Source organism: Ctenopharyngodon idella, chromosome 4, assembly GCF_019924925.1.
Source record: "Ctenopharyngodon idella isolate HZGC_01 chromosome 4, HZGC01, whole genome shotgun sequence".
Lineage (NCBI taxonomy): Eukaryota > Metazoa > Chordata > Actinopteri > Cypriniformes > Xenocyprididae > Ctenopharyngodon > Ctenopharyngodon idella.
Genome location: NC_067223.1, coordinates 7,243,832 through 7,261,254, shown reverse-complemented (window position 1 = coordinate 7,261,254; position 17,423 = coordinate 7,243,832). Strand labels below are relative to the sequence as shown.

The 17,423-nt window shown below is 40.0% G+C and overlaps 2 protein-coding genes and 1 long non-coding RNA gene across 3 annotated transcripts in view; 1 reads left to right on the top strand and 2 right to left on the bottom strand.

Moving 5' to 3' along the window:
- nrip2 (nuclear receptor interacting protein 2) overlaps positions 1 to 7,000 on the bottom strand; it is a 29,308-nt gene extending 22,308 nt beyond the window's left edge. The window contains exon 1 of the mRNA XM_051890001.1: positions 6,388 to 7,000. Coding sequence (XP_051745961.1) covers positions 6,388 to 6,540 — 153 coding nt within the window. The 5' untranslated portion in view covers positions 6,541 to 7,000. The remainder of the gene's footprint in view (positions 1 to 6,387) is intronic.
- Positions 982 to 11,828, top strand: LOC127510479 (uncharacterized). Its single transcript, XR_007929652.1, has 2 exons — positions 982 to 1,052; positions 11,263 to 11,828. It is a non-coding gene; the product is annotated as an uncharacterized LOC127510479 (long non-coding RNA).
- klhl42 (kelch-like family, member 42) lies at positions 11,606 to 17,354 on the bottom strand. Its single transcript, XM_051890000.1, has 3 exons — positions 15,979 to 17,354; positions 15,705 to 15,898; positions 11,606 to 13,521 (listed from the first exon to the last, which is right to left on the bottom strand). Exons 1-3 carry the CDS (start codon positions 16,743 to 16,745, stop codon positions 13,064 to 13,066), a joined length of 1,419 nt encoding a protein of 472 aa, XP_051745960.1. The 5' UTR covers positions 16,746 to 17,354; the 3' UTR covers positions 11,606 to 13,063.
- Between the last annotated feature and the right edge of the window lie 69 nt (positions 17,355 to 17,423).

The following is a 17,423-nucleotide window of genomic DNA, read 5'->3' as shown; positions in this document are numbered from 1 at the left end:
GAATCAAGTACTCTAGAGGGTTGTGTAATAACAGAAGTGAATTTATTTGATTAGACGGTGTACTAGACATTGCACTTCAGAATAGCTTGGGACCGTTGTTCTACCCGCTGCTGAATTCTCAGCTCCACAGCAAAAGAAATCAAAATGTATGAGTTATGAATGTAAGTTTACAGTCTCTATTGAATGTGATGCAATAAAAAGACAGCAAAATAATGCAATAATGCGTGCTACAACTCTTTTACACGCACATTCAGTCACTGTCTGCCCACATCTTTGAATTCTTTGAATGGTGAGAAATGTGCGGCCTTGGACTAAGTCATCAAATAGCGGCAGCATAAACAGTGCACGGTTCTTCGGTGCATTAAGAAGCATTGTAAAGGAGGAGTCGTGTGTTTTTCTCTCTTTCACTCCATCCACATCTCCTGCGCATGGGTGCCGATCTGAGTGTGCCCTTTTCATGCTCACTGCTTTGCTCTCTGTGTTCTAGTTCACGTCAAGGGAGAACACGGCAGTGTGAGAGAGAGAAGAAGGGATTGCTGAGGGCCTAAAGGCCAAAGAGCTGAAAAACAAACCTACGGTTACATAACGAGAACAATTTCACGTGACACTCGTAGGTTAATTAGAGCAGCAAACCAGGGTGCCTTGAGAACACTTCTACTATCATTGCCTCCATGTTTACACACACTTCATCCGAGAGTGAATCAGCCTATACAGTGACATTTAGAGGAGTTAAATATTAATTATACAGTTTAGTGTTCATTATACAAAAATATTTGACTCGCAGTGTAACAATTATGTTCAGTTTTGATTTCGTTTTCACAGTGTTCTGTTCCTGTTTTGCCTGGCTTAGTTCTCTATTTAGTTTCCCTGGTTGTTAATCATTTCCTACACCTGTTCCGTTTTATCCTTGATTACACTCCCCATATATTTAAGCCCTGCGTCAGCTGACGTGTGAGTTTGCTCTCACACATACGTCATTATGCGACACGAGGCTCACGCTGCAGACTGCCATGAATGCGCTCAGCACTGTTTGCCGAGGCTGTGGATTACAGGTAATAATGTTGTAAATAATGTTCAGTTTCTTGCACAGACCAATCATTAGGAGCCACGGGTATTCATTTTGTTTTGCCTATATATGTATTTTTGACCCTCAAAGTTACGCTAGCCATTGACTTGCATTATACGGATCACCAAGGACCACGGTTTTAGCTAAAAATCTTCTTTACTGTTTAACTGAAGAAAAAAAATCTTGAATGGCCTGAGGGTGAGTAAATTAACTGCAATTTTTCATTTTTGGGTGAACTGTCCCTTTAAAGACTATTTTGGTTACTCATGCGCTTCATTACATCCATATACGTGACATGCAGAGTACTACAGTCTTTACGCCTCTTGGACAATAGAACAGTCTTTAAGCATTTATTAATCTGAGTTAATGATCATTAATATATATATATGTATGTACTTTTTCATTGTTCTTTTATGTTAATTCACAGTACAACTAATGCTGATTTATAGCATTGGAAATTGTTAAATATCTATTAGTAGCCTATATGTGGAAAGGCCATTTCAATGTGTCATCTCATACATATATATATATATATATATACTATATTGCCAAAAGTATTGGGACACCCCTCCAAATCAGTGAATTCAGGTTCCAATCACTTCCATGGCCACAGGTGTATAAAATCAAGCACCTAGGCACACAGACTGCTTCTACAAACATTTGTGAAAGAATGGGTCGCTCTCAGGAGCTCAGTGAATTCGATTGTGGTACCGTGATAGGTTGCCACCTGTGCAATAAGTCCATTCGTAAAAATTTCCTCACTACTAAATATTCCACGGTCAACTGTTAGTGGTATCATAACAAAGTTGAAGCAATTGGGAACAACAGCAACTCAGCCATGAAGTGGTAGGCCACGTGAAAATCACAGAGCGGCGTCAGCACATGCTGAGGAGCACAGTGCACAGTCAGTAGCTACAGACCTCCAAACTTCGTGTGGCCTTCAGATTAGCTGCACAGTGCGTAGAGAGCTTCATGGAATGGGTTTCCATGGCCGAGCAGCGGCATCCAAGCCTTACATCACCAAGTGCAATGCAAAGTGTCGGATGCAGTGGTGTAAAGCACGCCGCCACTGGACTCTAGAGCAGTGGAGACGTGTTCTCTGGAGTGACGAATCACGCTTCTCTGTCTGGCAATCCAATGGACAAGTCTGGGTTTGGCGGTTGCCAGGAGAATGTTACTCGCCTGACTGCATTGTGCCAAGTGTAAAGTTTGGTGGAGGGGGAATTATGGTGTGGGGTTGTTTTTCAGGGGTTGGGCTTGGCCCCTTAGTTCCAGTGAAAGGAACTCTTAATGCTTCAGCATACCAAGACATTTTGGACAATTTCATGCTCCCAACTTTGTGGGAACAGTTTGGGGATGGCCCCTTCCTGTTCCAACCTGTCCCTGTTCCATGACTGCGCACCAGTGAGCAAGGTCCATAAAGACATGGATGAGTGAGTTTGGTGTGGAGGAACTTGACTGGCCTGCACAGAGTCCTGATCTCAACCCGATAGAACACCTTTGGGATGAATTAGAGCGGAGACTGCGAGCCAGGCCTTCTCGCCAACATCACTGCCTGACCTCACAAATGCGCTTCTAGAAGAATGGTCAAAAATTCCCATAAACACACTCCTAAACCTTGTGGAAAGCCTTCCCAGAAGAGTTAAGGCTGTTATAGCTGCAAAGGGTGGGACAACTCCATATTAAACCCTACGGATTACGAATGGGATGTCATTAAAGTTCATGTGCACGTAAAGGCAGGCGTCCCAAAACCTTTGGCAATATAGTGTGTATGTATACATATATATATATATATATATATATATATATATATATATATATACACAACGGTTCTTTCTGTTTCTCGAATCTGATTGGCTGACAGCCGTGCGATATTCCCCCATTATCAGCACTGGAACCATTTCACCATTTCTATCACTCCGTTTGCAGTATAAATATATAAATGTATATTATAAAAATGAATTTTTATAATATATATACTTCAAGGGGTCCTGTTCCAGCCAAGCAACTAACATTGAAATGAATGAGAATGCTATAACAGTTAATTTTCTCCACATATATAGACCTCCTCGATTTTTGTGGTTATGGAAACGTTGTTAAAATGCTATGGAAACATTTTCTTATGCAATAGATAAAATTCTAACTATACATTTAATTTAAATTTTGTTAGGGGCTTTCAGCCTCTCTCAAAAATTCTCTGTATTTCGCACCCTGCACTTCATCCACCTAAACACATAGGACATAATCTTCCTCTTGCCCTTAAGAGGTACACAGCCCACTGTAGAGTGCAACGACAGTACCATCTGTCTAACTGTCAGTAGGTATCTGTCTGCCCTCTCTGACTCGCCACGGCAGGACAAGCAAGCGTGACACATCTGTGCCATCCATGAGCGTCAAGATTGAATTTGGTGAATAATTGCTTATGACAGCCTTCATGAAACAAGAAAGAGGCAGAGAATTGTTTTTTTTTTTGTTTTTTTTTTGACAACAAAAGCCAGATGGTGATTTTCAAAACAGCTGCATGAACAGTAGGCTAACACACACAAACACACACACTCACACACAAACAGAATATGGTATTACTTGAGACACATCGAGCATTTAAACTGATGTGTTAAGACAAAAAACTCCACTGCCTGTGACAGCCAGTTATCTTTAGCTCCCACATTTGAAGCTCTGACATTGTAAGCTGTGCACACAAGCTTCAGCTCTTCCCTGCTGTGTATGTGCACTCTCTAATCATAGGCACACACATATAAACACGCATGCGTGCCTGCGCACTCTCGCACGCTCGTTTTCTGAAGATTTCTTGGAGTGCGCACTGGGAATTTGGGTATGTGCCATCTAATCAGAGCAGTGGCTAGAGATGACAGCGGGACAGTTTTTATGGCAGATAGACAGAACCAGTACAATTTAATGACATAGAGGAAGAGAATATCACTAAATGAACAGGACATTACCTCTTGGTTTATTGTTGGCCTATTGTTGTGTGTTTCAGGTAGTGATAAACCTACATAGTGGGGTACTTGTAGTGCCACCGAGACTTCGTAAAAGGACTAACATGGAAAATGGTGTCTGTAAGCCTTAGGATTAGGGATAAGATATTATAATTATCTTGCCATGAGATAAACCATTATGTGTGTGTCCACCAATATTTCTAGCTTCTGATGTTGATGACTAAAAATATGTGGGAAAAACGCTAGAGAGCTTAAGCTCTGAGAAATCTTGTGGGGAAATACGCAGCTCTGATTAATTCATGAGAGGATTAATTTGCGCACCGTTACGGAGATTTCAACTCCATAGCGACACAGAAGCCAATAGAGGCCATATATTATTTTTCTGTCTTGCTTATGTAACTTCGACAAAACAAGTTTTTTTTTTTTTGTGTGAGAAAAACAGTGCAAAAATCAGTAATAAGTATCTAGATAATATTATTTATTATTAAATATAGCAGTCATCAATCTCAATCAGTGTGTGCATTAGCAGTAGGCATTGTCAGTTTCTGCAGGTTACATCTTTATGCTATTAGATGGCGACAAGTGACCATCTTTATTCATTCCCTGTGTCCCAATATGCATACTTCCCTATTATATAGTATGCGAAAAACACTATGTGAAAATAGTTTGTCCAAATGCTTTGTATTAATCAAGCGGCAACCTTCCGGTCTCTTTCTTAAATCCAACATGGAAGTGACTGGCTGCTAAAGAAATGGGGGTCAATCCTATGTTAAAATGCCCAACTTTACAGCAGAAAAAAAATGTTTACAGCCTGGTACAAAAAATCGTTTTGATCTATATAGCTAATTTTGCCTTTCATGACAACTGTGAGGGTGTGAATTTTTTTTATAACTCATCCGTTTAAATTATATTAAGTCTTAAATTTCCGCATAATTAGGGCCGTGGCCACTTGAGTGACAGGTGGATAGCCGCTGCTGTCACTACTAGCTGTTTGTCAATTGTCCACATCCCACCTCTTTGCCCATTTTCATTTATCCGGGAGTGACGCGTGGTGACGCGCTGCCAAGATGGTGACAACCGGCTCCGCCCACTTTGGGCTTAAAAAATGCTCTTCTACGGCTGACATCACACACAACACGTCCATTGTTTTATAGAGTCTATGGTACTAATAAAACAGTAGGCAAAAAGTACCGGATGACATACTACTTTCGGCGAGATTCTGAAGTGCGAACCATATAAACACTTTACTAACCCATGAGGCCATGAAAGAGGAGTTGTGAATGGCTAGTATGTCGGGTTTTCATTCATACATTATTAGAAGGTCGCGAAGTAGGTTCTTTATCAAATGTAGTAACTACTCAGACCGTATGCAATTTCGAATACAATCACTGACTCTTTCAGTCAACTGATCCATTCAAAAACGCTGATTCATTTAAGAAGTAAGTGATGTCCTTATGAATGAGTCATTGAATTATTCACCAAACCATTCAATTTGTTTGAATTTGAAACACTGATTAATTCAGAAACAAAATGTCACTATGTGTTACTCGGATATGCACGACCGTTGGCTTTGTTTGGAAATATTTTTGTTGGCATAGCAAAAATACAGAAAGTGGCCATTTTATGCAAGTTTAAGTAACTCAGTATTGACTTCTTGCTTATTGAACTGCTGTATAAAAGCAATACCATACCCACAGTTGTGTTGTTGGTCTAAATATCAGCACGATTGTGATTCCCTGCAGCCTTGTGCCTACTGCTGAATCACATTCATGTCGGCACTCTTGCTTTGTGTGACAATACTTTATTATATAACTAATGACATATTTTATACTATTTTTTTTTATTATTTTATAATAAAGTACACGTTTCTCAAGTAACTAAAATGTCCACCTAATAGAAATAGGTTGCGCTTAGAAAAAACTAAATATTTGTTCCTAATCTCATAACATCCTCACAAATTAACAAATGAATAACTTATTTTAATGTGTTTTTCAAAGAGATAGAGTAACGTGTAGGAATTATAATTAGCTTGATTCAAGTACAATAGAAGTCAATAGGAGGTCCTCACCATGATATAATCCATGACATGTGTGTACGTGTGTGAAAGTGTGTGACTCTTATCTACCAGCATGGAGGAGAAGCTGAATACTGGATCTACTGATGTGTCAGAAACATTCACTGCCATGCCTGGAGCGTTAATGTCAGCATTGTGTGATGGGATGCAAAAAATCTGAAACTGCTTACTGATTTGCATATATAAATAAATAATGCTGCGTGCATGAATCCTTTCACATATTCATGCACGGCATTTACGTAAGTAAAACTGTCACAACCATTTTATGGATCAACAAAAGAGCCACTCACCAGGTCTTTGGAGGTCCCTAACCTCTTCAGCCCATCCAGGGGCAGAAGATCCGCGGAGTCCTTGTGCGTGAACTGGGTGGCCTGTTTCAGTCTCCTCTGCTGGTGCATGATGGCTTTGTCCCTCATCTCTAACTCCTTCTTGCCCGCACTCATGGTTTTCGTGGACGAAGGCTAAATAAACAGAGCTACCCACTAACACAGGCTGAAGCTTATTGTGGCACTGCTCTGACGGGTAAGACCGTGACCCTGATACAAAGCAAGACAACCTCGTACGCACTCCCCCTAAAGCATGCACATGTGAGTGCATGCAGGAGTAAATCAGTTGAGGGATCAAAAATGGCCAATTTTCCCCTGGATAACAACTTCTAACCAAACATAAGTTGGAATTACTCCGCTTAAGTCCCCTATAGTAGCTTGTAATCTCTCTTGTGGCAGGTGATCCTGATAATCTTCTCTTGTCGATTGACAGCTGTCAGTCCAGTGCAGTGAATTGCATGGTTGTCATTGTGAAGAGTATGTGATTGTTGAGAGCTTGGGTCCGTCTGTGTCCTTACGATGTTCACACTGTCCTTGCAGCGCTGCAGAGGCGAACTGTCCTCCCCTCTTTCCCTCTCATTCTCTATCTCTCCTCCCCTCCTCTCTCTCTCTCCACCTCCCCTTTCTTTCTCCACCTACCTCTCTTTCACACTCTCACTTCTCTCTCACTCTGTTTCATGTGTGTCTCTTCATCTCGTTCTCCCCATATTGTCTTGTCAAAGTCACTTCTTTCAGTATGTAACTTTAATTAGCTTGGAATGATAAAGGCTTCTTTGAAATACTGTGCTTGGCCTTCATCTTTGTTCTTCTCATTCTCAAGCACACATGCATGGCAAAACTGTAATAGACTTTCTTGTGTAGTTGAAAATCTGCTCAACCTGCAACAAAAGATTTATAAATAGTGTAGTAGACATGTAGGCTACATACCAAAGCTGCATTTATTTGATCAAATATACTGTTGTGTTAAAAAAAAAAATGTTTTCTATTGTCACCACTGTGATTCAGTGTTTAAATGAAGTGATTCATTCACTGACTGATTAATTGGTGTTATTCAAAACAGATCCTGCACTGAGAATTGTGAGAGGCCCAGCGATACAACAGAGAAGATGTGACTTGTTAAATCAGTCATTGAGATAGAACAAGCTGTTTCTGCTGAATGTATTTCAGCTTGAGACCTGTGATCCATCATAGAGAGTTAGCTCACTATAGGAGTGACACATTAAATGGTCATGCAAGGCCTCATTTCTTTCTTCAGCTCTGATTTGCTAGAGATGTTATCATTTGGCCACATGGTGTTCCAGAGAAAATCAGTAAAAGACACACTCCCCTCACTCAACCCCCAATTCCCAACCAGTACAAATCACGCTGCTGGCTATTTGAAAAGAGGTCACTGTAATACAGAAGAATCACTGCTCTTTGCTGCCTGTTCTTTATCTGGGTGCTTGATGTGTTTTTCATGTTTTTAATGTGTTTTTATTGGTATTTATGATCTTCATTGTTTTAATACTTAAATATTCCATTCATCTGCATTTGCATTAAATGCATTTGCAATGAACAGTGCGTGTGTGCATGCGTGTGTGTTCTGTGTGTTTGCATGTGTGGTGAAAATATATATTATCTAATGAATTAAGTTGTAGCGCCACCAAGTGGCTGTATTATTGCAACAAGGACATAAGGACAACTAGGACCAAGGACGTCAAACAGATGATTTTGATATTTTGCTTTCCAGTAATACATATACACACAGTAAATGTCATGATGCTTGTCAAGGACTCTTATTTTCCCCTAAAATAAAGTGGGAAAAAATGCTTATAGAAAATTAAGTCCCCACAATTCTTATTACTGTTTAATTTAAAATAATATTACTAATTTATTACTAAATTACTCAGCATTTAATTTAATTTAATTTAATATAATATAATATAATATAATATAAATGGTCCTAAAAAATATGCTACATATTAATTACAGTATATACATAATGTTCTTCAGGTAAGAATCTCTTAATTTAATTTTTATTAAAAATGTAATATATGGTATTTATAGTCGAGTCATCATTTATATAATTTATATAATATACATATAATATACGTGCACATGAACTTTAATGACATTCCATTCTTAATCCGTAGGATTTAATATGGAGTTGGCCCACCCTTTGCAGCTATAACAGCCTTAACTCTTCTGGGAAGGCTTTCCACAAGGTTTAGGAGTGTGTTTATGGGAATTTTTGACCATTCTTCTAGAAGCGCATTTGTGAGGTCAGGCAGTGATGTTGGCGAGAAGGCCTGGCTCGCAGTCTCCGCTCTAATTCATCCCAAAGGTGTTCTATCGGGTTGAGATCAGGACTCTGTGCAGGCCAGTCAAGTTCCTCCACACCAAACTCACTCATCCATGTCTTTATGGACCTTGCTTTGTGCACTGGTGCGCAGTCATGTTGGAACAGGAAGGGGCCATCCCCAAACTGTTCCCACAAAGTTGGGAGCATGAAATTGTCCAAAATGTCTTGGTATGCTGAAGCATTAAGAGTTCCTTTCACTGGAACTAAGGGGCCAAGCCCAACCCCTGAAAAACAACCCCACACCATAATCCCCTCTCCACCAAACTTTACACTTGGCACAATGCAGTCAGGCAAGTACCGTTCTCCTGGCAACCGCCAAACCCAGACTCATCCATCGGATTGCCAGACAGAGAAGCGTGATTCGTCACTCCAGAGAACACGTCTCCACTGCTCTAGAGTCCAGTGGCGGTGTGCTTTACACCACTGCATCCGACGCTTTGCATTGCACTTGGTGATGTAAGGCTTGAATGCAGCTGCTCGGCCATGGAAACCCATTCCATGAAGCTCTCTACGCACTGTTCTTGAGCTAATCTGAAGGCCACACGAAGTTTGGAGGTCTGTAGCTATTGACTCTGCAGAAAGTTGGCGACCTCTGCGCACTGTGCGCCTCAGCATGCGCTGATCCCGCTCTGTGATTTTACGTGGCCTACCACTTCGTGACTGAGTTGCTGTTGTTCCCAATTGCTTCCACTTTGTTATGATACCACTAACAGTTGACCGTGAAATATTTAGTAGTGAGGAAATTTCACGAATGAACTTATTGCACAGGTGGCAACCTATCACGTTACCACGCTTGAATTCACTGAGCTCCTGAGAGCGACCCATTTTTTCACAAATGTTTGTAGAAGCAGTCTGTGTGCCTAGGTGCTTGATTTTATACACCTGTGGCCATGGAAGTGATTGGAACACCTGAATTCAATGATTTGGAGGGGTGTCCCAATACTTTTAGCAATATAGTGTATACAGTATCTCACAGAAGTAAGTACACCCCTCACATTTTTGTAAATATTTTATTATATCTTTTCATGTGACAACACTGAAGAAATGACACTTTGCTGCAATGTAAAGTAGTGAGTGTCCAGCTTGTACAACTGTAAATTTGCTGTCCCCTCAAAATAACTCAACACACAGCCATTAATGTCTAAAACGCTGGCCACAAAAGTGAGTACACCCCTAAGTGAAAATGTCCAAATTGGGCCCAAAGTGTCAATATTTTGTGTGGCCACCATTATTTTCCAGCACTGCCTTAACCCTCTTGGGCATGGAGTTCACCAGAGCTTCACAGGTTGCCACTGGAGTCCTCTTCCCCTCCTCCATGACGACATCACGGAGCTGGTGGATGTTAGAGACCTTGCGCTCCTCCACCTTCCATTTGAGGATGCTCAATAGGGTTTAGGTCTGGAGACATGCTTGGCCAGTCCATCACCTTTACTCTCAGCTTCTTTAGCAAGGCAGTGGTCGTCTTGGAGGTGTGTTTGGGGTCGTTATCATGTTGGAATACTGCCCTGCGTCCCAGTCTACGAAGGGAGGGGACCATGCTCTCATTCATGGTTCCCCCCACCCCTTCAACCTCTGCAGCAATGCTGGCAGCACTCATACGTCTATTTCCCAAACACAACCTCTGGATATGACGCTGAGCATGTGCACTCAACTTCTTTGGTCGACCATGGCGAGGCCTGTTCTGAGTGGAACCTGTCCTGTTAAACCGCTATATGGTCTTGGCCACCGTGCTGCAGCTCAGTTTTAGGGTCTTGGCAATCTTCTTATAGCCTACGCCATCTTTATGTAGAGCAACAATTCTTTTTTTCAGATCCTCAGAGAGTTCTTTGCCATGAGGTGCCATGTTGAACTTCCAGTGACCAGTATGAGAGAGTGAGAGCAATAACACAAAATTTAACACACCTGCTCCCCATTCACACCTGAGACCTTGTAACACTAACGAGTCACATGACACCGGGGAGAGAAAATAGCTAATTGGGCCCAATTTGGACATTTTCACTTAGGGGTGTACTCACTTTTGTGGCCAGCGGTTTAGACATTAATTGCTGTGTGTTGAGTTATTTTGAGGGGACAGCAAATTTACACTGTTTTACAAGCTGTACACTCACTACTGTACATTGTAGCAAAGTGTCATTTCTCCAGTGTTGTCACATGAAAAGATATAAAATATTTACAAAATTGTGAGGGGTGTACTCACTTCTGTGAGATACTGTATATATATAATATATATATACACACTTATTTCACACACACACACACACACATATATATATATATATATATATACATATATATATATATATATATATATTTTTTTTTTTTACCTGTTATCCTCTTCCAGATATCAACATCTGGATATCTCATTTGAAACACTTTGACTGTGTTAAACACAAAAGACAGAAGCCTGTCTGTGTGAAGTAGAGTATTTGGCTCTTAGTATCCCTGAGCTTAACCAACAGATCACTGACCCTCTGCTGCCCCACCATCCTCTCTTACAGGTGGCTTGTCTTTGCTGGGACATCTGCTCAAACTTAAGACCCAGTGTCCAGAGTCGTGCTAGGACATACACACAGGATACATTCCACAGTGCAGATCCCAAGACAATGAATGAAGGACAAGAAGTGGACAACAATCAGATTCAAAGGCAATGAATTAATCCGACGCATTTGCTGCAATGAAGACACGGCTGATCTGATAGGACGCTGCAGTGTGTCTGATGGACAGCCGATTACACACAGACTTCCTCTGAGGACAGACCGACAGAAGGTGACCTCACTAAGAAGGACGAGTGACAGTATGACATCTGCCAAATGCAAACAGACACACACAAAAAGAAACAAGCAATATAAACCCGTTTATTTGCTTCCCTGAACATTTTATTTTTAACTTACAACCTTTACATTTTCAAGGCAACTTGGGAATGTTCAACAAAACCATCATTCATTTTGGCTCGACCTATGAAAAGTAATCAAAACATTAGAAAACCAAAAGTAAATGGAGCATAAGTATAAAGTACTTCCCTCTTTAAAAAAAAAAAAAAAAAAAAAAGAAGGAAAAAAAATAATCTCCTTTTCTTTCAAGTTAATATCTCAGCAAGTCATCTCACTCAACTCAATGCAAAAATACATCACAGCGATTTAGGTCAGGCGCTTATGTATTTGTGCTTCTTTTGTGCAGCACATTTTAAGACACTTCTCCAGATATACAGTATTTGGAATGAAATAATTAAGACTATTAACAGTGTAATTAAGTAAAAAAATCAAAAACCTTTCAGGCACAGACAGTCTATGACACTTTCAACAATAACCATTTAGTCTGGCACATTGGATCTTAAAGGCACAGTTCACCCAAAAATGAATCATTTACTCACCCTTTCTTCTGCAAAACACAAAATAAGATTTTTTTTGTACCGTTTTTGTCCATACAATATTGGACCCCACTGACATTCATTTTATGGAGGGGGAAAAAGACATTCATACAGGTTTTGATGAAGTGAGGATGAGTAAATAATGATGGGATTTTCATTTTTGGGTGAACTACCTCTTTAATGTCTCATTCGGGGCCTTAATTACCCTTCATGTTAAATTGTTTAATTAGCATATGCAAGTTTAGTGCTTTAATTGAATCTGCAGGCTCTATAAATCTGAAGCCTTCACTTGTGCATTTGTATATTAGTAGTAATATATGTCATGTTTTATATGATTAAGATCCTGTACATGCATTTGAAATAGTAGATTCTGTGCAGGTTGTAAATGTTCGGCACAACTCTTGTAGTGTTCTTTCTCTTTGCCAAGATAAATAAAATTATATATTTAGTGAATATATTAAAACTGCTTTTGAATACAAAGGCACCTTAACAGAACTTCTGATGGAGATATTAAATATTTAGTCTTTTTACTTTACTTTTTTATTGATCAAAGTTGTTAACCTTTATTTAGGTGTAGGACTATTTTAGCTAAATACAAATAAATAAATATTCTGTCATCATTTCCTCACCCTCATGTCATTCCAAACTTTTATTTCTTCATTGGAACAACATGAGAATGATGAAGAATGTTCAAGCCACTCGTTTTTGGAACAACATGAGGGTGAATAAATGATGACGGAAATGTTCATTTTTGGCTAAACGATCGCTTTAATGTCTCCCGCAGGTTCTTAGTGCTGGCTGATCATTCTGATCTAGTAAACCGGTGTCGTGATCCTTGTCATTTCTGAAGTCGCTGGGCTCGCTACAATAGAATCTGTGTTTCCCAGCAGTCTGTAGTCTTCTCCAGATCCCTAAAGCGCGAGCGATGCGGCTCAGAGGACATTAGGCAGGTAGAGTGAGCAAAGCAGCATGTTCTGTCCCAGAGCAGGGAAACGTCTGAATGCTTCCCAGGCATCTGAGAAAATGTTGTATTTGAGGAAGACGCGGTGCTCCAGGCTGGTGGGCAGGCTGACGTCTCTGCTCATGATGTAGATGCCGTCGTTGTGCAGCGTGCAAGTGAGGTTCAAGCCCGACTTTGACGTGTTCTCCTTAAGTTGCAACAATTCTCCTGTCTGAACATTGTAAGACTGTACAGTCAGCATGTCCTCTGTTTGGTTTAGCCTCCGCCGTCCCGTTTCTGCAGGTTCTAGCTCATGCGTGTAGCCACCCACTAGGTAGATGGTGTCCTCCACTGAGAGCATCTGCTGCTTGCGCACATGAGCCGAACAGGAATGGAACACGGACCACGTGTCCGAGCTGGGGCAGTAGCGCAGCACGCTGGTGTTCCTATCTGTCAGATATCAGGAAGACATCTCTGAGAAGATGGAATCTCGGGATATTTTAAGATCATTTTTATGGTAATTTAAAGTCAGCATGAACAGAACTCCAATAGTCTTTTCTTCCCTACTGTGATGTGTATATATGAGCAAAATGGCGTTTATGTATTTAGTTAAAGATTAAAAAGTACAAATGTATAAAAAAAAAAAATGATGTGCATGGATAAAACATTTATAATAAACATTACAATATTCCATAAAATATAAGAACTGTCAATTTTGATTTCATGGTGACTTTAAATTTTTTTTGTGTAATTTTTCAGATTTTGATATTGTTAGACACAATTTAAATTAAATTGACTATATCAGCCATTTATCAGTTATCAGCCATAACATGAAAATAATTATAGTATCAATGATGGCAAAAAAAAAAAAAAAAAAATCTAAAAGTTAAAATAGGGGAAATGAGAATGCATAAGAAAATCTATTGAATATTGACCAATATGGTTAAATTAAAAAAAAACAACAAAAAAAAAAACTTTGAATTTAATATATTTTATTCTGGTTTCCCATATTTTTGTTTTTAGATTACCTTTGCAATAATCTAACACTCATTTAAAGGAGCAATGTGTAAAATTTGACAGAAATTGACAGAAATGCAATATAATATACATAACTAAGTTTTCGGTCCCCTTACATGTTAAGTCGCCATAATGCACTGGCATGTTTCTACAGCAGCCCTAAACGGACAAACTGCTCTACAGAGCATGTTTAGTCACTATGTTGTTGTTCTTCTAAATCGTTTGTGTTTTTAGAGGCAGCTTGCATTGTTGAATATGTACGTTGAATATGCATGAAGTAGTAGTAGTAGTAGTAGTCGTCTGGGTTATTAGAAGCAGAGACCGTTCTTTAAGTAAGAAGAAACCTCATTGCTTGACTGGCTAATGTACGCTCTGCTGTCTCAGACGACGACATCTTTGTGTTGTGTCGGCCAGACAGCCACCATAGCTTTTCTATTTTGCTTCAAAAGGGAGGGTTGAGCTCCCGTTGGTTGCAGTTCGCAACCTCACCGCTAGATTCTGCTAATATTTACACACTGCACCTTTAAAGTGAGTAATCTTGTACCAATACTAAAATTATGGCCAATTAAAATTTTCATGTTATAAGTGATTAATAACTGATAATAAAATTCTATAATATTTTATCTAAAATAATTCAATAACATCAATTATATTTAATGCTGTGAATTAGTGAATTTAGCCATCATTACATAATATAATGATGAAGTCTGAGAGCTTTCTGTCCCTCTATAGACAGCTACGTGACTACCACTTTGTTGCTTCATAAAGTTCATAAAGAGATCGTAAAACTAATCCATATGTATTGAGTGGTTTAGTCCAAATTATCTGAAGAGATTTGATCGCTGTATTTGATGAACAGATTTAATTTAGGATTTTATTCACATATAAACATTGATCAGCAAACATAAAAGCTCAACCGAACTTGCTTGACGCGTGAGAACAAACCTCTTGGGGAAGCTCAAACGTGCTGCGTAACACAAGAATGAACCTCATTGGTTCTTGTACATGTCAAGCAAACATGCTTGAGCTTCCATTTACCACAACTGATGAACAGTTGATGAATGTTTATATGTGAATAAAAGCCTAAATTCAATTTGTTCATCATATAAAGTGATCAAGTGTCCATTCAAGTCCTATGGATTAGTTTTACAATCCCTTTATGAACTTTTTCAAGCGTCAAAGTTTCAGTTATGTAGCTGTCTATGGAGGAACAGAAAGCTCTCAGATTTCATCAAAAAGATCTTCATTTGTGTTCCGAAGATGAACGAAATTCTTACGGGTTTGGAACGACATGAGGGTGAGTAATTATTTTTCGGTGAACTAACCCTTTAAGTGAGTGTCAAATGATGGAAAAGGTAATTTAAATGTTAAAATGGATTGCAACAGAGTATTAATACTAACCCATGCTTTTTTTAACATAAAAATCTAGTTAAAAAATATGGGCTAAATTCACACAAGTGATGTAAGTAAAGACAAGCATTTTCTTTGGAATAACATCCATACACAAACGAATTGTTCACAATACTTCCAGTCACGTAAAAGAAAGTAAATTAAGTCTAATGCCTGTTAGTGTGTGTGAGTGTGAATGAACCCATCTCTCAGAAAGTAAAACACACCTCTAGAGGTATAACCGCCCATGACGTAGATCATGCCCTGACACTCACAGGCAGAGAACTCAGCGAGAGGATCAGGCAGAGACGCCACACACGTCCACCAGTCCTGCTCGGGACTGTAGCACTCCACCGTCCCCAGACAATGACCTCCAACCGCGTACAGCTTCCCACTCACGGCCAGGAGCTTGAAGTTCGATCTGGACACAAAAAGAGCACTTGCTGATCCCATGCACCGGACAAACCACAAATAACTGGACACACCATGAGTGAACTGTACCTCTTCTGGTTCAAAGGTGCCACATGGTTCCACTCGTTCTTGCAGGGGTTGTAGCAGTGGGCCACTGAGATCTCCTGACTTGTCATTCTGTATCCACCAACAATAAACAAGTAGTTGTCCAGCACAGCAGATCCGTAACCTCGAACATTGATCATGTCTGGAGGAAGGTTGTTGGCTAGAGGTTTCCAGCGTTGTTCTAGCTCATCATACCTCAACATGGACCAGGGCTCGTCCTGATTTGCCAGATCCAGACAGGTGTCAGTGAAATCCCCTATTGCTACTAAAGTGGCCGTGCCTTTCATGCGCATATCACGGATTTGATCCCGTACAGCAGCTGGCAAAGTCCTGAACTCCGGCCTGCGCAGCATGGGATGATAATAGCAGCTCATGAATTTCAAACAAGCATTTCTAAGATCATGCATCCCGTAGATTTCAGAGAGCTTGAAGAGCTCGACGCAGTTCTCCTGCCTGATTTCCGCCAGAAGCAGTTTTAAGATGGAAGTGACTTGCAGAAAGGATGCGGTTTCGATCAGGTCCTCTAGAGTCTCGTTGGCCACCTGAACTTTGGAGGTGTTGATGAACTCCAGCACCAGCTCGAGCCCCGGCGTGCTCAGTCCCTGCAGCTGCACCGAATCCTCCGCGGACTCGCGCATCCCTGAGCTGTACAGCGCGCGGAAGTAATCGCTCTTCTCGATCAGTTTGCTTTTACTCACATTGTACGTTTTGTCATCCATCACTATTTCTATAATCTGCTCTGGGGAAGTCATGTCTGCTGTTCTGGGATCAGCGGTTGTTATTCAGATGTGATTAGAGGCGCTTTTTCATCCTTCGATGCCAAAGCCTATATATGGAAATATTCGGCGCATAGATTCCGAGTCTGCTCATGTGCATGCATATATCATCCCATAAACAATAGCGTCATTTGCAAACAAGGTCTGCACTGCATATGCAAACAAGCAGATGGCTTGCACATACTAAAGGAATAATGCTTTATAAATTCAAAAGATTGTTTAAGTATGTTTAATTTGGCAGGTTTATACAGTCAGCTAATGTGCATTTGTTATCGATATATTGTCATTTGTTTAAACGCAGTTCTTCTAGGCTGAAATTTCTGTTGTGGTATAAGTAATATGGCAGTTTATTTTCTTTTATTACATTGTACACTTCGGTGTTTCAAATGTAAATCAGTTCCTGTTTTGGTCTTGTGGTTTATGTTGCGTCACGTTGTGTCCTGCTCGCCCCAGTTTTGCGCAGTGGTATGTTTTTTTTTAATCTACATCATAATGTTATATTAACGCATAAGAAAAAAATATTTTAGGTTGTTTGAATCTATACATTATAAATGTTTAAATTAACCGATATAATGAAACTATAAAGTAATAATCGCTGGAGCAACATTGCGAATAATCTACGCGTAGTTGACGCGTTTAATACGCTTTTACTGT

Excerpts from the sequence above, each read along its gene's own strand:
- klhl42 (XM_051890000.1), bottom strand. The coding sequence starts at position 16,745 with ATGACTTCCCCAGAGCAGATTATAGAAATAGTGATGGATGACAAAACG. Across the intron at positions 15,899-15,978 it reads GCACCTTTGAACCAGAAGAG|ATCGAACTTCAAGCTCCTGG; the intron begins GTACAGTTCACT and ends TTTTGTGTCCAG. Across the intron at positions 13,522-15,704 it reads GGGCGGTTATACCTCTAGAG|ATAGGAACACCAGCGTGCTG; the intron begins GTGTGTTTTACT and ends GATATCTGACAG.